We start from the raw sequence: 22,099 nt of genomic DNA on the forward strand, positions 1-22,099 counted from the left end.
TGAGCCAGATACGTGCGGTTCCTCTCCTTATGGAGCTCAAGGTGAGTGGAAGGGGACCAAAAAGCAGTCAATGAGGGGCACCGATCAGCAGGATAGTGATAGGACCAGAGCCTGGGATGGGATCCCCTGGGGGCACCAAATCCAAAGGGGGATGAAATAAAAGAAGGGGAAGTAGAAAAGAGATCATGGCAGGCTGCCTGGAGGAGGTGACACTAATTTAAACTGAATCATAAAGAGAACAAAGTAGCTAGGCCAGGAAGGGGTCCCAGTTCAGCACAAAGAATATAGATCTTCCATGGCCAGAGCTCTAAAAGCTCCCACCATTATGAAATTCTGAAGACAGCATACACTTGTATTTGTTCTTCTTTTAAAAAGCATTCACCTTTTACAGATAAAGCAATTGTATTAATGAGATCATGTATGTGAAACTATAAAGCACTAGGCATTTGTTGCGTGGTAACAGTAATTAAATTGTGATTATGATCGTTATGGGGGTGGTGACAATCTCTTCCATATTGCTACCGGACTGCTCTTCACTCAGTGGCCCCATTCAAAGCCACCCAGCCCAGACTCCAGGATTCAAAGGATGTCCATCCCAATGCCCACTCAGCCAAGCCAAGGAAATCCAAGTGGGCAACAGCCCACCATGGTAGCTCCCTTCTCAAGCAGGACTCTTCTTGTCACTCTCCTGCACTACTGGTGGGAGTGTCCCCTGCAAGGACCTCCATGGACAGGATCTTGACAATGCCTGTAACACTGTCAATGCAATGCACACACCCTTGGACCCCGAAGTTCTCACAATCTATCCTATAGACGTGCTTTCACGTGCATACAAAGTACATATGAGGAAGTGTACTGCGGCACTATTTTAAACAGCAACAGACTGGAAACAACCTAAGCAGTTAAATAAATTGTGATGGAGCCATAAAATGGGAAGCCATAAAAAGCCATGCAAATAATAAAATGATTAGATCCTCACATACTGATACAAAACAATCTCCAAGATATATTTTTAAGTGGAAAAAAGTTCACAACAAATGTGTAAAAATATTTTCCATTTAATAAAAGGAAGAAGGATGCACATGTGCACACGCTCGTACACACGCACATGCTCACACACGTAGAGACTTTCAGGAAGGGCACCTGGGAAGTGGTACAGTGGTTGCCTCAGGGTGGAGACTTGGGGGCCTCCTCCCAGAAAAAAGATACTTGTTTTCACCGAATACTTTCTCACCCCGCTTGAATTAATTTTTAAATCGTGAGCATGCATTTCTTTTTTAATTAAGGAAAACGAATTAGTTTTTTCTTAAAAAGACAAAGAAGCCTTTATTTATACATGTATTTGTAAAATGAACCACAGTGAACCCGGATTAACCACTTCCTATGAAGACAGCCAAAAAAGAGTTTTTTCCAGCTCAGTTTAATATTGTCGGGAATTGAATTTCCTCAAGCTTACATATCACGTTCAACACACGCATTCACTCAAACCCCACATGCTCCATGTAGAGCTGCAGTGGCAAGTGTAGTAATTCATACTCTCTGATTGGTAATCTGGGCTTGAAAACGTGTCTAGTGTAGCAGTGCCCAAATCCACTGTCAGGTAAGTAGACAGATCCAGAGTTCATGGAAGATTTTCGTTCCACCAGTACAGAATTTCGCACCGCAGGGACCATCCTCTGCTCTGTTGGTTAAGTCTGCAACTGTTCGTATCAGGCAAGGCGATGCTAGACATTTCCCAGCCAGCACAACAGAGCCTGGCTTCAAGGGCCATGATGGGTGATTTCAGAGGTGGGGAATGTCAGATAGGCTTATCTAGGCCTGGAGATAGCGGCCTTCCCTCCCAGTTTCACCCCTCCCACCCTACGTCCCTACTCCAGCTGTGCTCTGCTTTGAAGCTCAGGAACCACGTAATGAGTTGGGCCACAAGCACTCCCCAGGCCTGGGCTACCCACCACTGGGGAGCCAAAGACAGGTGAAGGTCACAGTCAGGAGCAAAAAGTGTGGGGTGGCCATGCTGGATGTTCACAAAATCCAGACATTTCCTTCTCACAAGATAACCCGAGAGTTTTCATTATATCGGCTGGCTCCACTACTGCTGGTGACTGGAGTCCATGAGTCATTTCCTGCTAGTGTGTTTTTATGGCAATGATGTACAAATGCCTTCTGGTCTGAACTGGTTACCTGTGATGACTGAGCCATCCCTTGGAGGGTAGGGGGAGGAGGAACCCTGGATTGGGAATCAAGGCTCATCCTCAATGATCCTCCAGGTCCTTGGTTTGAGGGAGTGACCCTCCCGGAGGAGACCCTCCCTCCACAGCCTGGCCCCAGGAGGCCTGCCTGGTCTCCTCTGCCATGTGTCCATTCTGCTCTTTCAGGCTCTCAAGCTCTCCCCACACACAGCTTCATGCCCATTACATGAGCAACACGCTCTTCCCAGAATATGTTTCTCTGACTTACAGTCCCTCCAGCTCTTCCTTCAGTGATGCAAGGCAAACTTCTACTTGTCTGCCAAGCCCCAAATCATATCTCCTCTTCCGGGAAGCATTCCCAGATTACACCAAGTCATGCCTCGCTCTTCTATACTCCTGCAGGACAGTGCACACAGCTCTCTCATAGCACTGAGGATATTAATGATAGTAATGACTAAACATTTACTGATCACTTATCATGTACTGGGCAGCATTCTAAGCACTGTACAAAGATGACCTTATTTAATCCTCATAGTAATTCCATGAAGGAAGTACTCTTATTATCCTCATTTTACAGAGACTGCTACTGAGGATCAGAGATTTCAGTAACTTGCCCAAGGCCACACTGCTATTAAGTGACTGATTGGTGCCTAGACAGGTGCCTGACGCAAAGTAGCTGCTCGATAATCATTTACCTCATAAATGATTAAATAAGTGAATACAGAAATTACGACACTTCTGTCTCCTCCATAGAAAGCTCAAATGAGAACCACTTATTATTAGTCTTTCAAACTATCTCCCCTGCCAACCCTGGGTATTGGAAATACCTAATGAGTGAACGAACCAAAGACTGCATGAGCAAACCAGGAAAGAGACTCCAAATCCCAGCAATGCCACCCACTAGCTTCTACCGAATAGTTTCAGCTTCCTGGGCCCCTGTTTGTCACCTGTCAAATGTCAAATACACAACATTCTGTCAAGTTCCTTCTAGCCTTACAGGTACGAAAAAAATAAACGGCCGGCTCCATGACCTAGTGATGATGGTAATTCCCACGCCAGATTATGTACTGCATTTTCCCCGGAGCTGTTCTCCCCGGAAACATTACACAACTGGATGTGGCATGTGATCCAGCACTACCCTAATTCAGGGCCAACATCAGTCCCGAAAAAGTATCTTTGTCTCGCTCGGGGTTCACTCCTTCCTTGTTCAAAGAGGTCACACCCAGGGAAAGAATTATTAAGTGCCTGGCAAAACTCTCATAAATAATAATCAATAATTAACAATGATCCCAAGTTAGGTTATGCAACTGGCACCTACGCCACTGGTCTAGGGACCCTGCAGCCCCCCGCCCTGTCCCCTGCTACCTGTACCAGAGGCCTTCTTCTCCAAACAGATTCTGGTCACAATCTCTGCCTACCATCACCATTCACACACACACACACACACACACACACACACACACACTCACTCACTGTTGGCGTGGAGGGAACAGTACAGTGCTTAGCCCCCATGGGAGCTGATAAAGGCTTGTGAAATGCTGAGGCCCAGACCCACTCTCAATGGTGCCGAGATGCGTCCACATCTGCACAAAGGTGGTAGTTCTGGCTGAACATCGTTCATTCCCCCTGTACCTGGGGCTAACCAGGAGCCTGGCTAGGTGCCTGGAACCTGACACGCCTGTGTTTTACACGGCTTAGCATTAATGATCAACCGCGTGCACACTAATGCCTGGCATTTCTTGTTCGGCTAATGCTCAGCCTAAACTACACCACCAAAGGATACCTAAGTGAGGTGTGTGAGCAAGACAGCGTCTGTTCATGTCGAAAGAGAGGGAGGACCATGTTCTCTGTTTTGCTTGACTCACAACAAGCAGTACAAGCACCAGGCTTTTAGAGCGAGTATTAACCATCTATGTGAGTCCAAAATGGAGAGGACTGTATCATAACCAGTATGCAAACAAGCAATCACCTGTTGTGTAGAGGACACTTGCTGTTTGTCCATCTCCCACCTCCACGTCCCTGGGGACCTGTTCCTCTCTCATGTCAATCAGGTGATGCTTAAAAGGGCTGCCAAAGACAGCAGCCAGCGCCCCTGGCTTTGCCACAATATCTGGCCCAGAGGTGAGCCGGTAGAGATCCTTCCCTGAGATTCTTTCCCAAATTGAGCAGGAAGAGAAAGATTCTAGTCTTTTGGGTCACAGAGCTATAAAGATATCAGCTAGAGGCTAACAACATGGAGAAACGGTTTGCAGGAGGGAAGAACGGAGCCAAGGCAGAGCAAACCATCCAAGAGATAGATGGAAGGAGAAAGAATAGGAAAGACTTTGAGTGTCTAGAGCTTCCTGTTTATACAATTTAATCATTCCCCTGTTTTATCTAGGTTAGTTTGAGTTGAGTTTCTGAAATGCACAGCTAAAGTAGCCTAACGCAGTCACAACCGTACAAAAAGGGTATTTTCAAATGTGTTTTTTCTTCAGGGTCTCAGTAGTTTTTATGAGATGAGCTACCACCTATTTGAAATGTCTTTGTTCCTCCTCCTAAAAAAGGTGTAAAAATTCCTGGGCAAGAACCACTCTTTCTCAGCATCACTAACTAAAGACATTAGTTCTTTCCCTTTGTATCTTAGGCATCAATGATGACCTACCAACCACAGGATGTAAGGACTTTTCCACTTCAAGTCATCAAAGCTTGTAAACTAGGGGCTGGCCAGACAGGCTAGGCAACGAGCTAGGGATTTGTGAAAGGACATCTTTATGGTGGTCAACCCTCCAATGCCCTCCCTCTGCTGGCTGACGCCCTCCAAAGGTCTGTCTTCAGATCACCAAGAAAGTCAGTCTCTCAACTGCTAGACACTGTTGGGTATATGGGGCAATGCATTTCCTGATGAAATAAGAGCTCTGAAAATCTTCCTTGAGAAAACATTTTGCAACCCAGCCACCTGACTTCTATGAAACCTTTTTAAAAGAAAGCCACCATAGACAATTACTGAGAAGGGTGAAGCTTTGAAAGTTAAAAGCTTCCCCCTCCTGGAATTCTGAAGAGCTGTCCAGTGAACCATGAACCATGAAGTTAGAATAACTCGGAAATGAGGTGATGGACAGGGGTGGCACCTAGGATACCGGCCCTGCCCCTCTCTCCCCTGTTTTTTCTTTAATGCTTTCATCTCTTCTGCATAAGGCTGAAGCTTGGCTGATTACGGGCAGACCCTTCCTGGATGGCTAGTATGCTCTGGGCTAAAGCGATTGGGCTGTTTCAGGCTGACAGAATGCTCTCCCATGCCCTGGAGAGCATGTGCACCCCAGGCTCAGAGGAGCTTGGCAGCTGTCTCCCCCAAGGCAAGGGAAGCAGCCTTATCCCACGGTGGCCTCAAAGGCTCCACATCTCCAAAACAAAAACACAACAGTCCTGATTGCTATGGAGAGTTCAATCCTCTTGTCTAGGATTGGCCCCAACTAGAATTCCACGGGCTCTGGCTGAGCTGGCTCCTGTGAGGTCTAAATGCAGCATGCTAGCTTCTAACCTAAACACACAGCCTGGACCCGTGCCCAGGGCTCACAGGGAAGTCTGGACTTCCGGCCACCCATTCGGCAAGGGGTAATGCAGAGATGTCAGAGATGTGATGCTCTGGGCAGCCCCACACTCACCAATGTTGCCTATGGCCACACAGAGGGGGAAGTGATTGGCTTGTGGAGGGTGAACCCCAAGTGTGCAGAGGAAGGGATGGGGAGGCGGAGAATGCTGAGGTTTGGAGAGGAAGAGAAAGAGGGAGGAAAAGGCAGTAAAAACCAAAGACCATTGTAGCCAATTAAAGTCAAGGGATCTTTCTAAAATGTTTGCTCCTAGGGAAACACAACTCTAATTGGGTCTCTCCAAGGAATTTAGGGCATAAGCCCTAGAATGAGAGACATCAAGGTTGCCTTCTTGTGTGTAACGTTGGCCAAGATAACTGACTTCTCAGGTTCCGTATCTCTTAAATGACCCAAAGGACTACTGTGCTGTTCAAGGAGACCATGTACAGAACGTGCCTACCCCATAAATGTTGCTCAAAAAATAGTAGCTACCAGAAGAAGCAGTGGTAGGAGTAATAGGAGAAACAGGATAACATCAAGCATGCCTTCATTCTCTCTGCCTTGGAGAGGACACAAGAAGAGTTGTTGAGGCCACCAGGATAAGGTGGAAGCCCCCAGCCAGGATAAGCTGGGCACATAGACACAAAGGAGACCTTCAGCTGAATCCAACAATAAAACACACACACACCTACCAAGAATCTCAGAACAGCAAAATGGCAACAGCTTTCTAACCTCCCAACAAGCCAACCCCCCTGCCCCACTTGGGTACGAAGCGTCCAGCAGGAGTTTCCCTTACCTTGGTGTTCATGCAAGACTTCCCTCGCTTATACTCCTTGTGGGACCCGCGCTTGTCCAGTTTGTACCACAGGGCCTTGGCCTTCCAGGTGGTCACCTTGGACTTGAGCTTGGAATAAAAGTTTCTGTGGTCCAGGGGATCTAGGTCCAGGTGCCGTGTGAGGATGTTGAAGGCCTGGAGGGTGCCTTTGCATGTGGAAGCCTGGACAAAGTTCTCGAAAACCTGCCCGGCCTGGGTCTGCTTCTCATCCTCATTTTCCCCCATGTCTCAGGAGCCTCGTAGAGCAGTGGTGTGGAGAGGATGGAGGAGAACACCATGAAGTACCGGAGAAGCGTCACACCTGCAAAGGTAGGCGGAGGCAGAGGTGAGCTCCAGGGAGGCAGAGAGGGTACAGAGAGGTAAAAAGGCAACTCCTTTAAGATATTAACATAGGAAACATAACACTGACTACTAAACATACTTAATATATAGAAAATGTACAGTCAGTCATACCTTCTAACCTGGCTGCCTTGCTGGCAATCTCTCTCTCCGCAACACTCCACTCACTTGGCTGGCTGAAAAGAACTACAGATTGTCAAAGATATACCCTGGTCAATCTTGCTATGAGCCAGATGGTTCTGGAAGCAGTAACCAGCAAAAGGAAAACAAACAAAACACAGAAAGGCACACTCAACTCGGTACCACTGAAAACCTATAATTTTGTGTGCCACAAATTGGTTGACTAATATTAATATAACCTAACCACATAACAGGGGTGCACAGCCCCCAGAATCAAAGCACACGCCTCCCTAGATTTCATGACCATCATCCCACCCATCCTAAGATGTCACACTTTTAAGTCTTCCTTTGTCAGTTACCAGAAGGCGAGTCTTTCCCTTATACAGACCACAAACGGCAAGTTCTCAAAATGTCTCTCTATTCCTCGTATCTGCCAGAAGCACAGCACCCACCTCAGTCAGACATAAAGAAGGACAGGCAGACACATGGGTCTCCTCCTGATGCACAGAACGTCTCTGTGCTTTGTAAGGCCAAGCTGGGAGCTATTCGGAGTCAGACGCGCTACCATTGCGCCATGAGGTCCTGCAAGCTGAGAGCTATTTGGAAACAAGTGCTTAGGTCAAAGGAAGGAAAAATGCGATGGAGGTTCATTCACATCACAAAAATAGCTCCCCTGGGTTCTGGCCATCGTCCTTTCTCTCTGCACCACTCTAACCTCAGGCATTTTCTTAGGAAAGTCATTTAAGTTTCAAAGGAACAAAAATAAATTAGAGTTGATTTTCCAAAGCACTAGTTATTTTTCCAGACTCCAAAGCAAGTGCAAGAAGACAAGCATGGAGGAGCTGGGGCTGGCCCAGCTGCCAGAGGGCTTGGGGGGGGGGGGTCTGTAAACAAGAGGATATGGCATACCAAGTTCTCCCAGACGGCAGCCTGGCAGGAGGAGGTCAGCACACAGAGACCAGGCCCTCGGGCTAGGCAGCTTCTGACTCTCCAGACAGAAATGTTATTACGGGCGCATTTGGGGATTGCAAGGCTGGCCTTATAAGACTAAAAACAGAAAATTGTGTTTATCTTCTTCCTTAATCCTTTACTCATTCATTCAGCAACAACTGCTGGTGCCTTAGCAAGGGCCACGCATTACCCCAGATGCTGGGGATACAGAGATGGGGCCTAGCGAGGAAGTCAGGCCCATAAAGAGCTGATTACAAGACAACAGGCAAGCACATATAAAAATGAACACAGCACATAGAAGCCTAGAGAAGGAGGTGTTTAACAGAGCCTGGACGAGTCCAGAGGAGCCACAAGAGGGAAATGCCAAAATGCTACAATTTTAGGAACAAAGTAGATTTTACTAGAAGATGGGGGAAGAGACCATATGAAGGTATAAGTCTGGAAAGAGCCAGTAGAGCTGCAAAAGGACAGCAAGGTCAAGGTGTCAGGAGTTTAGGACTCGTGACAAGGTGTGGTGGGGCATCCAGGGCAGACTGCAGAGGGGGTCTGGCTTCTCTAGTGGGCCGTGGGGAGCAGGAGACAGAGCAGCAGGGTGAGACAAAGCTTTGGGAAGACAAGTGGGCAGAGATAGACTGGGGAAGGAGGCAGCAATGAGGAAAGAAGCTGGGAGGGCAGGGAAAGAGAAAAGCACACACGTGTATCTTATACAGCCGCTGCCTGGGCACCACCTGTGAGGGGCGGCATGCTCGGGGCAGACAAGCTGTCCAGACACCAGACGCCCAGAAACCGAGGGATGAGGTGGCACGGCCTACAGTATAGGACCCTCCCTCCCATCCGTCTTTCCCCAAGAGCTTCCAGTGGGCCTGGCTCAGTTGAAGGAGAAATAGCACGTTCCCTGGTCCAGGCCCAGCCAAGCTCCACACTGCGGCCAGGCCTCCATCCTCCATGAGAACTTACCTGGCTGCACTGGTCCCTCAACTCAACAGGTTCAGAGCTGGCTCTGTGCCTTGCCTGGCACTGATAAGACACGGATTCGCTCACACATGCTCTCTTGGCGCCTTTAACGTCTGCAGTGCTCACTTTGGCATCGCTCACGTAAACACTGCCTCCTACTGTGTCTCCATGTTCCCCATGTGTGGGGCTCACCACCCAGGGAGCATAAACATAGAACAAGAGGAGTTTGCTTTTCAGGGTGTATTAACATCCTCAACCTTTATCTAGCTTTGGAACCATTTCTGTGCCTGGGATTGAGCAAGGGATGCAGGGGCTGATGGATGACTACAAAGCTACTTGAGTCCCACTGGCACCCTGCAGGCCTTTCCAGGGATGGGCAGGTAGTGCAGAGAAAGCCACAGGCGCTGACGGCTCTTGAAGCCTGCGTCCAGAGCTCAGCTTGACGCCTCCCTGCCCGTGTGGCCTCACACAGGCCACGGAAGCCCTAGTCTCAAGTTTCTCCTTTTGTAAGGGACGGACAATAGTCCGCACCTTGCAGAGTTGCTGTGGAAGGAAAGACACACAAGTGATGGCAGAGCCTGGCCCTACGAAGCACTGAGCAGACGTGGAAATGCATGCTGAAGCCATCACCTGGGGCGGATCTGAATCTGGGGAATGCACCAGTTTGAAAAAGAGTTTCATAAATCAATTCTTTAAGTCACCAACTCCTCCCTGTATAAAATGGTGAACTGTTCAGGGGTATCAAGCCAGACCTGACTCTCAGAGAATAATTTACAAACCAGAAGAACCTGTCTCCTCTCAACCCCAGCTGCCTCCCATCCTCCTCCAAATGAAAAATGAACAACTTAATTTTAGGACTCCAGGGAAAAGAGCCAAAGTGGTGCTGAGGGCACTGGGTGGGCGTGGGAGATCCAGGAGCTAGCTCTTATCTGGAGTGAGAGGAGGGGAGGTGGAGGGAGATGGCCGGACAGGAGAAGATAAGCTCTGACTGGGCCCGTGCCCCAGCAGCCCGTACCAGGCTCAGCCCTGCCTCCCTGCACCTAAGGGGTCTAGTTTCAACCTTTAAAACTGCTTTCCAATTTAAGCCGAAGACCTTAGAGATGACTCTAACACCCACGCTGAGTTAGGTTTCCTCACAGAAGAGCATTCGAATATTTAGAGCCTGGCCAACTCGGGTGTGAATCTGGTCTCAAGGCCTTGCTGGCTGTGTGATGCTAGGCACGTTATCTAGTCTATCTCAGTCTGTTTTCTCATCTGTTAATTGGGGATACAAGTACTCACTTCCTAGGTTGGAAAGGAATATATTCAGTCACGTGTGTGATGTATTTAGCACATGGAGACTACGTGATAATCAGCACTCACTACTATTCATCAAATGGCTCAAGCATCATTAGACCAAAAGGAAGAGAAAAAGGAACACAATTGATGACCACTGGAACTAGCTTCCCAGGTCAAGGAATTATGTATGCTTTAAAATTAGAGGCCGTGGGCTTTCAATTTGGAAGATCTATGTTCAAAACCACTTCCTAGCTGTGTAGCCGTGGACAACTTGCTCAACTTCTGAGTTTAAGCTCCCCATATATAACGTGAGGAACCTCATTCGAGGAAGTCTGGGTAATAAACTGAAAACATCTGTGGTACAAGGTAGTTTTGTGAATGAACTAGAAAGGCTGACTGAGAAGGACGCCATGAGTCTGAGTCTGGGCTTCCAGGAACTGGAATGTAATATTTTGCTAGATACCCCTCTCTTTCCCCAAAAGAAGGTCAAAGGTTAGTTAAACCAGAGGATCCTGGGTAACAGCTCTTGTTAGTCTTCCTTGTCAACCATCACCCGGCTGTTCCCTTTTTAGAGTTTGATATGAAATATAAATAAAACCAACTACCCAGAAATATGAAAGGTTTCTGCATTTTCTGGGAAGAAACAAGATGTGATGCTTTCATTTCCAAGAATAGCCTTGAAGCAATGTGGTTTTTGCCAACTGGAGTCCCTTATTTGTGGTTCTGCCTATGGGACTTTATGAGTCACAAAGCAATTCCCTTTCCCTGCCTCTGGCTGCTACAAATTAACTCAGGGCCTCAGATTGTCAGCTTTGGTAATGGACTCGGCCTATGACATCTGGGAGACAAGTTCAAGGTTCATGCAGAGTCCTGAGTAGCTCTCAAAATGACAGGTGAGCCTCCTGACCCAAGAGTTTCTGATGCCCTCACATTTGGGACTCCCACACCTTTGCCTTCCCTGGGCCTTGTCACCTGCTAAATGGCATCAAACAGTGTGACAGGGCAGTGGATAAAAGACGGAGTTCTATAAAAACTTAAGGAGGGCTGGGAAGGACTCTGGGCAGAACCTTCCCTCCAAGCTGCCTGAGGAAAGCACAGCCCTCAACCCCACCCTCAAGGCTCACAGACAGGACGTGTTTCAAGATAAACACAATCAACAAACCAAACCCTCTCACCATTTCCACTGCCAAGCCCCCCGTTCAAACTTACCATCTCTCAGGCTTACCTCCCCAAGGGACCATGGGGCAGGACTCAGTTTCCTTGGCAGTGAGATGGGGGTCTTCACCCTTATGCACTCACAGGGTGTTGGAAAGGCTAAACCCCATAGCTCTGCACCTTGCACACAGAAGAATCTCAGTCGTGGCTATTTGGATCCAACACCTGAGTTGTGGCAGGAGCCAGCCAGGTCCAAGGCAGTGGGAAATGCAGAGCCCAGCACGGGCAGAACACCTAGTTCTCAGGTGATGTGTGCAGACATCATCTTCTTACCTGGCCCAGGAAGGCCTGGCTTTCCATCAGGTTGGCACGTGGTACCCAACTGAACCTAAAGGAGCAACTCCCAGGGTTGGGACGGGGCTGGAAGGGCCCCCTTGTCCTCCCTGTAATCTCCTTCCAGCCTGGGGTCCCCAGCATCCCCTCGGTCACCTTCCAGAGTGGAGCACGCACCACCTCCTAGGGCAGCCTGTCCCATCCCTGCCTCCACTGACTGGAACAGAGCCTCCATGAGATGACTCCTGTTAGTCATTCTCCAGGGAGATCAATGCTATCTCTCCAAAGGGTTCTCCCAGCTCCAGATTTTAGGCCTTGAGATCACCCACAGGAAGTCAAAGTCCCTTCCATGCAGGCTGAACCCATACACGCAGCCTTCTTCCACACACCATCCGGAGCCCTCCCTGGAAAGGCTAACAAAAACTCATTCAAGAGCCGTGCTGTGAAAGCCCAACCAAGTTCCCGGCCCACAGCAGGGCCTGGACACTGCCCTTTGCCTCTGATGCCCCAAGGCATGAAGCTCAGGAAAGAGGCTCGAAGTCCACTGCAGTCCCGGGCCTTCCATGTGGCTCCTCCTTGGAGAGTCCAAGGTCCTGTGGTCTTGCCCTTCCATCCCCAGCTCTCTTCTCACTCTATTTCAATAGCAAGTTGACTCCACTGCCCTGGCTTGAAATGACCTCACACATTCCCACATCCTTACCTCCATCCATTTTCTTGTGGAATCACTCACAGTAACAGATCCCAGGACGACCTGAGGTTGCCCTCCCCCCACCCTCACCCCATGAGTCAGAGACCTGTATGCTGACCAGTCACAGTGCCAGGAAGGAGGCCAACGTCATCAGATGCCCACTGCAGGCTCGGCTCGTTCACCTACGTTACCCTGAGAAGTCCTCACAACAAGTCTATGGGGTACAGTGATTCCTTCTCTTTCTGTTCCTACTCTGTAATAAGCAAGGACTTTGGGGTGGGAGGAGCAATTCCAGAACTTGCTCATCTCACTTTTCTGTAATGCAAGTATAAATTTGCCACATGTGGTTGCTATGTGTATGTGTTTATGTTCATGTAGGCATGTATATGTGTGTATGTATATAAATGTATGTATATATGCCTGGGTGTATATGTGCTGCATATATGCGTGTGTGTGTGTATATATACACATGCATGAGTGTTTGCATGTACAGACACAAACACATACAAATTTAAAATTTTTTCCATAATGATTTCTGGCCAGTGGCCCTCATCTCTGTACTGCTAAGCCCACCTCTAAGAACCTTCTAGGAGAAGTAAAGCCTTTGAGTGTGTCAGAACTCTGGCCTGGGCACGAGGAAACTGAGCCTCATCAGAAAAGCACTAACCGCACTGTTCAGCTGCTCACAGGGTAGCAGCCCCTGTCCCAGACCCTTTACATCCATGGTCTCACTTAACCATCCTTGTCTGACAGACGAGGAGGCAGATTCACAGGAGGCTGGTAACCCCTTCCCTATGCCAAGGTTATTGAGCAGCCATGCTGTGAAATGAGCCCAGTTTCATCTCACTTCAAAACCCACACTCTTAGCCACAGACTAATATGAGCCATGTAGGTGGAAATAATATCCCCTGCCTTTTCTGAAGCCACTGTGTAAACTAAGTGGGTTATACTCTGTTGTCTCTGAAGTTCTTTCAGGCTCCGAGAGCATACAGATGTCAACTACAGGGTGTGGCTTCAAAAGTCATGGTACAACCAAACAATAAAGTATTAGGCAGTCCTTTTAAAATAATATTTATCAGGACATTTAATCCTTGGAAAAGGCTTCTGCCCTAAATCAGAGTGAAAAGAGCAGGCTACAAATTCAGGTACTCAGTATGACCCCTATTCCTTAGACTAATACCTAGAAGAGAAAGGAAACAAGCCAAACGTGAACAGTGGTCGTGTGTTTGTGTGTGTGTCCTATTTCAGATGATTTATTTGTAGCTTAATACTTTTCTATATTTCCCAGATTTTCTACTGGAAGCGCACATGATTTTATAACTCCCTCCTATGTACGCACTCCAAGCGTGGAGTCTTCCCGCCCTGACGAGACTAGCTTGGTCTCGTGTTTCCTCTCTTCCTCAGCCTGCACCGCTCCAGCCACACCAGCAGTGCCTTTTTTCTCCAGAAAAGAAAGGGCCATTCTGTAAGAAGCCTTGATGCTGCTAATTTAATGGCTTACATTCCAACAGGTGAGGGACAAGATGCCCCCCAAAGGCTGCATTCCTCCCATACCTCTGCTCTCTGGACCAGGGACCTTCAAGTCCAGTGAGGCAGTTCCCTTTCCAGAGAGCTGTGCCGGGGAATGGGGAAGACCAGAAGAGCTTCTGATCCAAACTCAGCTGTGCCCCAGTCCCCTTGCCAGTCAACCCCACAAGAAAGAATTCTGCGTACCTGGTTAAAGGGCAGGAGTTCCCAAAATAATATACATCTCAGCACACACACCAAGCACATGTTACCAACAAAAACTCAGCAGCCTATTCTTTACACACCCCGGACCACTTTCATCACACAGTGGGTGCCAGGCAGGACCGCGAATTCTAAACTTCAGTTTCTAGGAGGCCCGCCTATCTCACAACCAATGGTGGGAGGTACTTAGAATAAGCAAATTCATAGAGACAAATAGTAGAAGGCTGGTTACCTGGAGCTGAGGGAGGACATGTTTAATGGGGACAGAGTTTCATTTTGGGGTGATGAAAAAGTTCTGGAGATGGATGGTGGTGATGGTTGCACAACAACGTGAAATGTACTGAATGCCACTGAATTCTAACATTTAAAAATGGTTAAATTGGTAAATTTTGTCATGTATATTTTTTCACAATAAAAAATAAATAAATACATTCAAAACACAACTATCCCCATCCTATATAGTGGGAGCTATCCAAGGCCAGGCTATAGAGTTTGTGGCCTAATTAACAATGAAGCTAATTTTCTAAAATGCTGTCGAATTAAAATGTAATAAGCAAAATAAATAGTGAAAGAATCTTGCTGTTTTTTTTATTTGGCTCAATGGCCTAATTTCTTATTTTTTTTCTGTAAGTCATCTAGGCTTCTCTCAGTCTTCCTTCCAAATCTCATTTGACTCCAGGAAGCCTTAGAAGCTCCACCCTGACAAATTCCAAATTTACATTTCTTGTTCTGCTTTCTCCAGGCAACCCCACCAAGGCTGTTCCTCCCCTACCTGGCACCTGTAAAAACTGCTTCAACATGGCAGGGAAGGTTAGGTATAGGCTCCCTGGTCTTAGCTCCCAGGGCCTACCATCCACTGCCTGGGGAGAACACTCCTGTATTCTGACGGTGCCTGTACAGTGCAGCCAGCAGACTGCAGTTCCTTGAAAGCAGGGAGCATTCTTCCCTGCAGTGCACAGATTTCCTAAAAGCTCCCTGAGGGCAGGTCCCGATCAGCCCAGGGCTGTTGGACATGGCATCAGGCTCAAATGAGGGGAAACACTGGCCGTGTAATTAGATGAGACTTCTGCCCCTCAAAGTCGGAGCTTGGCATATTTTTCATTGACTAACATCAATTTCAGAGACACTGGGTATGAATCCTTTTGATGCTGGGAGACCCCTGTTGCAAGGCAAAGAAGCTTCCCCACTTGCAGAAACAGTAAGCCTCACACATATACCATAGTTACTGTTCTTAGGAAAAGCACGTGCATGTGAACAAATCCTCCCTCCACTAACTCCCAGTCTTCCTTCCAGGCTCCTTTCTAGACACTCTCCACCTCCCTAACCCTGACCCCTTTCCAAAATGGGTTGGCTCCTTCCCAGGGTATCCTGCCCTCATCTCAGTTATAGTAAGTTCTTCCATGCTGAAATTAATTTTTTACTTCCCTATTCCCAGTTCCTAGCACAAGGCTCTCTCTGTACAGTATGTGCTAAATGAATGAATGAGGGTTCAATCCCTGAGAACATAATAATCGTTGACATTTAATGAGCATCTATGAAGTCTCACACACACACTGTACCCAGGAGCCCAGGATGACTGCAGAGCAGTCCCTGCCCCAGAGGCTCACAGCCCAGTCATGTCTCATGAAGTCTGCCTTCCAAAGCACCCCCCCCAATTCTGAAGAATTGTGCCAAGTGACTGCGTTTTTCAAGCTAAAAAAGAAGACTTCATTGCCCAACGAAAGTTTTTCTTTTTCTGATGTGTGAATTTATCATTGTGAAGTCAGTCTCAAAAATGTGCACAAATGCAACCACAGTTAGAATTATATTTGTTCTTAGTGGACAAAATAAAATGGTACCCTCCCTCCTTTCCTCCACAGTCTAGATGCCCAATAGAAGAGTCCAGCCTGGCAATGTCCACTTCTTCACCTCCAACCTCCACTCAGTCTCCAATCCACCACAGTCTTGTTCCCACCCACACACCTAGCCCACCCCAGGCACTATGCCCAAGGTCACCACCAACTCTGTTGCTAAAACCAGCTGTCACTTATCAGAGCTTATCTTTCTCATGGTCTTTCCTATTTTCAGTCCGTGCAAATACCTCTCTCTGAATTCCCCTGAAATTTTCCAAGGTTCTGATCTTCACCCTCGTCTCATTCTCAAGGACCTCAACTCTCCCATAGTTCAACCAATATCTATGTCCCGATGACCCATCAGGCTTATCCCCCTGTCTTGAACCTCCCTGCTGCATTCCATTCCAGGCCTGTATTCAACTGCCAATTACATGCTTTCCCCAACTCTCTTACAGAGACCTCATGTGTAGGCAGTTTACCTCCTGCCCTCACGTCCCCTGCCTCCCTAACCTCAGTGACCAGCACCATCTATGGCCAGACACGCCAAACCCTTGGAGTCACCTTCTCTGCCCTCTTTCCCTCATCTGGAGGAGCCAGCCAGTCACCAAGCACTAGGTCCTCAATAGCCTTAACCACTGCCTCCCGTCCATCCTCCCTGCTCTCACATCAACTCTCGAATTCTCCTCCTAAATGCCTTTCCTGTGTCCTCCCTCCAATACACCAGCCTTTCTCTCCAGCTGCTGCCAGAGAGATATTTCCACCAGAAGTGCACACCTGGTCAGGTTTTGTTCTATTTCAAATCCTTCAGCAGCTCCCTGACCATCTTCAGGACGAGATCCAAACATCTTAGCAGAGCAAAACAAAAACCACCTTCATGATTTGCCCCTTGCCTGCTCTCCAGCCTGCCCCTCACCCCTTCCCCAAGACTCTAGACTTACTGAGCCCTCTGCAGTTCCCTGACAAAGCCAACTCTTCCTGGCTTCCCTCCCTGTGCCTTTGCTTATGCTGGTCCCTCCATGTAGAAAGCCTGTCGAGATGCTGTTTACTTGGTGAAAACCCAGTCAGCTTTAGGGCTGAAACATCAGAGGCAACAGAGTGTCAGAGGTCCCAGTGTGGACTCTGGAGTCAGGCAGACGTGTTACAAACCTGAGCCACCACCTACGAGGTGTGTGAGCCTGAGTGAGTTACCTAACCTCTTTGAACCTCAGTCTCTTTGTCCATAAAATGGAGATAATAACAGTCCTGGCCGCACTGGGTTCCATGAGGATGAAGCTCAGTGACGCCAACTAGAGAGTTTCTTTGGCTGCACTGTACTTTGAAGTCTTACCTTGGCCTCGCCACACCCCTTTTCCCACACTGTACTCGTGGAGGTGCCAGTGATGGGCACACACAGACCAGCACATTGAACTACCTGCAGGTCTGCCTGCCTCCCCGGGCTGCAAGCTCTCTGATGCTAGGGGGTGCGCATCCAGGGCCTGGCACCTGTGCCTCTGGCAATGGTAGATGCTCAGTAACCGCTGCTTGTCGGTAGAATCCAATCAAGAGCAACCACAAAATTTAGGCTATGTGGTGACTTGAACTGTGACAGCCCTGTATCTCTAACCACCACCAGAATTACCACAGGAGCCTCCTAACTAGTCTCCACTTCCCATCTTCCTCTTCCCACCTTGCTGGCCGGCACCAGCCCACCCTCTTCCTAAAGCCCTCAGGGCTCCCAGCACCCCACTGTATAAGCCCAAACTCCCCTGATGGGTTCATCAGCCTCCTTCAGGCAGCCTCCTCTTCCTGGTTAGGCTCAGTTCCCAAAGGCATCAGGGCTCCCCTGTAGCCACATCAGACTGGCCCCTTGAATGCTCCATGTCCAGCCTCTGCCTTCCTCCTCCCACCCCTGCTCAAATCTTACCCATCCTCTGAAGCTATGTCAGGACCCATAGTACTAACTGAAAACCTACTATGTGCTATCATCACAGTCTACTCAGAGAATCAATTTTAAATAACAATTATTGGTAAGAGGTGGGTACCAAGACATGTGGACACAGAGATGGGAGATGGAAGGACTGACAGCCTGGAGGGAAGTTCACAGAAGAAGTGGCACCAGAGCTGGACCTTAAGGGATGAGCTGGAGTTTTTAGGCATAAAAACTTCCCCAACCAGCACTGACCTTTCTTTCCCATGCCTTCTTCAAACTCCCAGAGTCTATGCCAAAGGTCACTAAACCTGATTCTACACCAAAAGATTCACTAGGAAGTATCCAAAAATACAGCTTCCTGGGCCCTCTCCCAAACAGAATCTAAGATCCAAGGGGAAAACTGTTTTTAAGTCCTCAGGGAATTCTGCAGCCCAGCCAGGTTCCAGAATCACTAACTCATTCAATTCCACTCATGCCATTTACTGAGAACCTACCCTGTACAGGGCCTTGCTAGGCACTCTGGATACCAGGGGAACTAAATCTGTCTCCCCAGTATCTGGGAAATTCCCATCTAGTGGGGAGACAGTTATAACACAAGGGTCTTATGGGGCACAGAGCCAGCCATTAAGCAGCTCATTTAGCCTTGAACCCAACATAGTTTTGTGCACTAATCTTGTCTGGACAATTAGTGTATAAACTTCTTAAGGAAAAGGTCAGTGTCTTTTGTTTCTGTTCTATTTCCCACAGTACTCAGCTCAGTTCCAATTATGCAGATGGCATTCAATCAATATTTTAGATTCCAATAATTCAACTTTTTGTATTATGTCCCTTTTGGACTAATTCACCCATTAACGAATTGTCAACTGATTTTTATCTTTGTAATTTTGGTGCCAGTGTGGTGTCTGCTCCTAGTAGGTAGTACATGTTTGCTGAATGAATGAACATTTAGTGGTAAGAATTTATTTCAGGAGGAATGGAACAGCTTACATTGTACCCCCTTTCGAGTTCACTTATAAGACTGCCAAAATTTTTCATTTGAATTATAGGCCTTTAACTTCAGGATTGATTTCCTGAGACGCAATTACATATGCTTTGTTGTTTACATTGTCATTAATGTTATTAGCAATGTAAATAATACCTCCCTGGATCTGGGCAGTCAGCTGGCCTCTGTGCAGGTGTGCCCAGGGCAGGGGAAGGAGAGATGCTTGCCTGTTTCTTCCATTAAGGTGCTCACCCAGCTGGCAGTTCAGCTGGCCACGCCCATTTCCCCAGTCTCCACACAAGGGCCTGTAAACTGCATTCAGCCTTTAGGAGCAGGTGTGTGCACCTGCATGGGCGGGTGAGCCCCGCCTGAGTCAGAAAAGCCTAATGGGCTGTTCAAAACCTACTGACATGTCAACACACTTGGGAAGCCAGGATCTGTGATTTAAACGTGAAAAACCCTGTGCTGCAGAGAAGCAGCCTGACAAAACCAGGACACACATCTGGAGGCTGCTGGGAGACGTGTCCAAGGATGGGACATTCAGCCAAGCAGGGGTGGGCTGGGCAAGCTGGGGTGGCCAGCGGGGTGGGCTCTCCCCTGCTTCCGCTGGGGCTGGCGTTCCCATGCTTTGTTGCTGGTATTGTTCTTTGTTTGTGTGTATGTTTGTTTTAAGCCCTGAAAACAGGGCTCATAGTCTTGAGAGGGGGAATTTTGGGGTATGGATCAAAGATCTTTCGGCCCTTCCTCCAGGCCCAGCCAGGAGATGGGAATTCTAATTCCCTTCATGCCCAGGACCAAAGAGATCTTCCCTGGAGTGGATGCTGGATCGTGGACAACACCCAGGCAACTCTGCCTGAGAGCCCTTCACTCCCTTTTGCTTCTGCTAGAAAATGGGAGGGTTTACTTGCTGGTAATTTACTCATTCCTATATTCATCCCATAGACACCAGTCACCTTGTGCCAGGCAATGTGCAAAATGAACACAGCTTAACAGTTTTCAGATGCAGCCTCCAGGGAGTGAGTAGGCCAGAGACTGACAGGGTGAGACAGCACTGAGCAATGCTCTCTTCACTTCACCAGGACCCACACAAAGGACGCTCAGCCCATGTCAAATATGCTGTTACGAGGGGGGCGGTCCAGACATCTGAGCAGAAGGGAGGGACAAAGACAGTTTGGGCCACTTCCTTATTGTGCAGAGGAACTGAAGTCTCCATGAACTATTTTCACAAAAGCTCTATAAAACCATTGAAGGTTTCAGACAGTAAATACAGCAAGGCCTCTATGATAAGACAGGGACAGAACCAGTCCCTAAAATACACTCAAATGCTGAACCCACTTCTGAACAGATTATTAGCTTGGCCGACCGAACTTCACTGTTGGTAATGGCTGTGAGGCTGACACTGAGGGCAGTGTGGGCCTGTGTGAGCAGGCCGCTGAGCTCTGAGGGTAAGGACGCCTGGCTCTCCAGGTGACACTCAAAGGCCACGTTTCTGTGGGCTCAGAGATGCTGGGACAAGCATCCCAGGACCAGTGACTGCCTTGACCACTCCCCATTCAGTGGGTCAAAACGCCCCTCACTGACCCACACCCCAACAGACAGCAGCCCCACAGAGGACCACACAGAAGGTGTGACCAAGCTGGTGGATTTTCTATCAAGGTTTGGGAGACAGTCTCCTGCCATCCCACTGTAATACATTTGCGGTGGCTGAATTGAAGAGGCTGGGCTCTTCTCTCAGCTTTTGGGGTTATGTTCTGAAAAACACATTCACTAAAGTAAACAGCAACTGTCCCAGAAAGGATTTTCTCTTTCCTTATAAATAAATGAAACCCAGGGGCCACAAAAGATGGACTGTGATGCGAGACCAAGAAGCCTTGGACTCCAAGGTCACTCTCTGGGTTTTTGCTCCCCTCGTCTCCCTGAAGGGTAAGTCAGGCTCAAAGTTCCATTTCCAGAATGGATTTCCTGGGCAGACCTCAGCAAGGAGTTCATTAGAGAGGAGAGGCCAGAGTTCCTGGAGGGCTCTCTCCCCAACTCCCCTTCCCACTCTGAAGGGGTGAGCTTTTGAAAGATTCTGGCCCACCCTCATAGCAAATGATCCATTCCGATAACTTTTGCGCTGTAAATCTTGTCCTTAAAAACAGCCATATATATTTTGTAGCCTTCTTACCCAACATCCCCAGCTCCTACAGAATTATTGTGTGGCTTTGTCTGGAATGCAAAACAGTCCCTGGAGAGACAGTCTGCACATGAACTCACAAGGGTGTTTGCTATCAGCTTATTTGGCAAGAGAATTCTGAGACATTTTAAATATGAACTGTCAGCATGGTCTGTCCCGCCCTGATGCCTTAGCCCCATCAATAAACACCTCCACTGATGTGTGAGACACAAAATTTAGAAAATAAACACACACTGTCTGAAAATGAGCCACACACACATTTCTGCAGGGAAAGGTATTTCAGATGCCTGGAGAATTCATAGCTGGAGAATCCTTGCTGGTTCAGACTGATGTTTCAACAATTCTCACATAGTTAGCAAGCGCTTTACAAAGCTCTTAACGGTCTGGTTCCAAACTCTTCCTCCTCCCTCAGCTTATCTCCCAACTGTAAATTCCACCCCTTCTACCATCAGCTGGGAAGAAAACATGCCCATGACTCCTCTTCACTTTCACGTACCTAATCAAGCCCTTTCATATCTCCACACTTGGAAAACTCTTTGCCTCCTTCTCTGCCTGGCAATCTCCTATTCATCCCTCAATACCCAGTCCCAGAGCACCTGCTTGGTTCCATGTTCTCTGTGTGACACTCTCTCCTCAGGGCTTCTAGAGCATTTGGTGTGTGATTCATTTAGACAATGCTTAGAACTATAGCTGTGATTCTGTACACACCTGTCCTGCCACCAGGTCAGGCTGTGAGCTCCTGGGAGTAAAGGGACTGGGTCTTACTCACCTTTGCATCCCCACAATTAAGCCCAAAGCCTGGCACTCAGAAGTCCCATCATAAATGCTTGATGCCTCAATCAATGCCCAGCCCACTTAGCCCCAGCCCTCTCTTCTCCATGCAAAGAGAAGCCACGTGAAATGCAGAGCAAGAAAAGGCTTTAAAATCAGACACCCTGCATCTTAGCACTGGCCCTCATGGGACATGGGCAAGTTATTTAACCTGTATCTGCCTGTTTTCTCCCCAGTACAACAAATAGCCATGCCCATCTCTCAGAGGGCCACTGTGAAGAGAAAACGAG

The 22,099-nt window shown here is 48.1% G+C and overlaps 1 protein-coding gene across 7 annotated transcripts in view; it reads right to left on the reverse strand.

Annotated features, from left to right (window-relative positions):
* MICAL2 (microtubule associated monooxygenase, calponin and LIM domain containing 2) overlaps positions 1-22,099 on the reverse strand; it is a 213,615-nt gene that overhangs the window by 159,428 nt on the left and 32,088 nt on the right. For all 7 annotated transcript variants that reach the window (XM_074372378.1, XM_074372380.1, XM_074372377.1 and 4 more), the window contains exon 3: positions 6,555-6,894. In XM_074372378.1, coding sequence (XP_074228479.1) covers positions 6,555-6,818 — 264 coding nt within the window. In that variant the 5' untranslated portion in view covers positions 6,819-6,894. The remainder of the gene's footprint in view (positions 1-6,554; positions 6,895-22,099) is intronic.

Source organism: Camelus bactrianus, chromosome 10 (genome assembly GCF_048773025.1).
Source record: "Camelus bactrianus isolate YW-2024 breed Bactrian camel chromosome 10, ASM4877302v1, whole genome shotgun sequence".
Lineage (NCBI taxonomy): Eukaryota > Metazoa > Chordata > Mammalia > Artiodactyla > Camelidae > Camelus > Camelus bactrianus.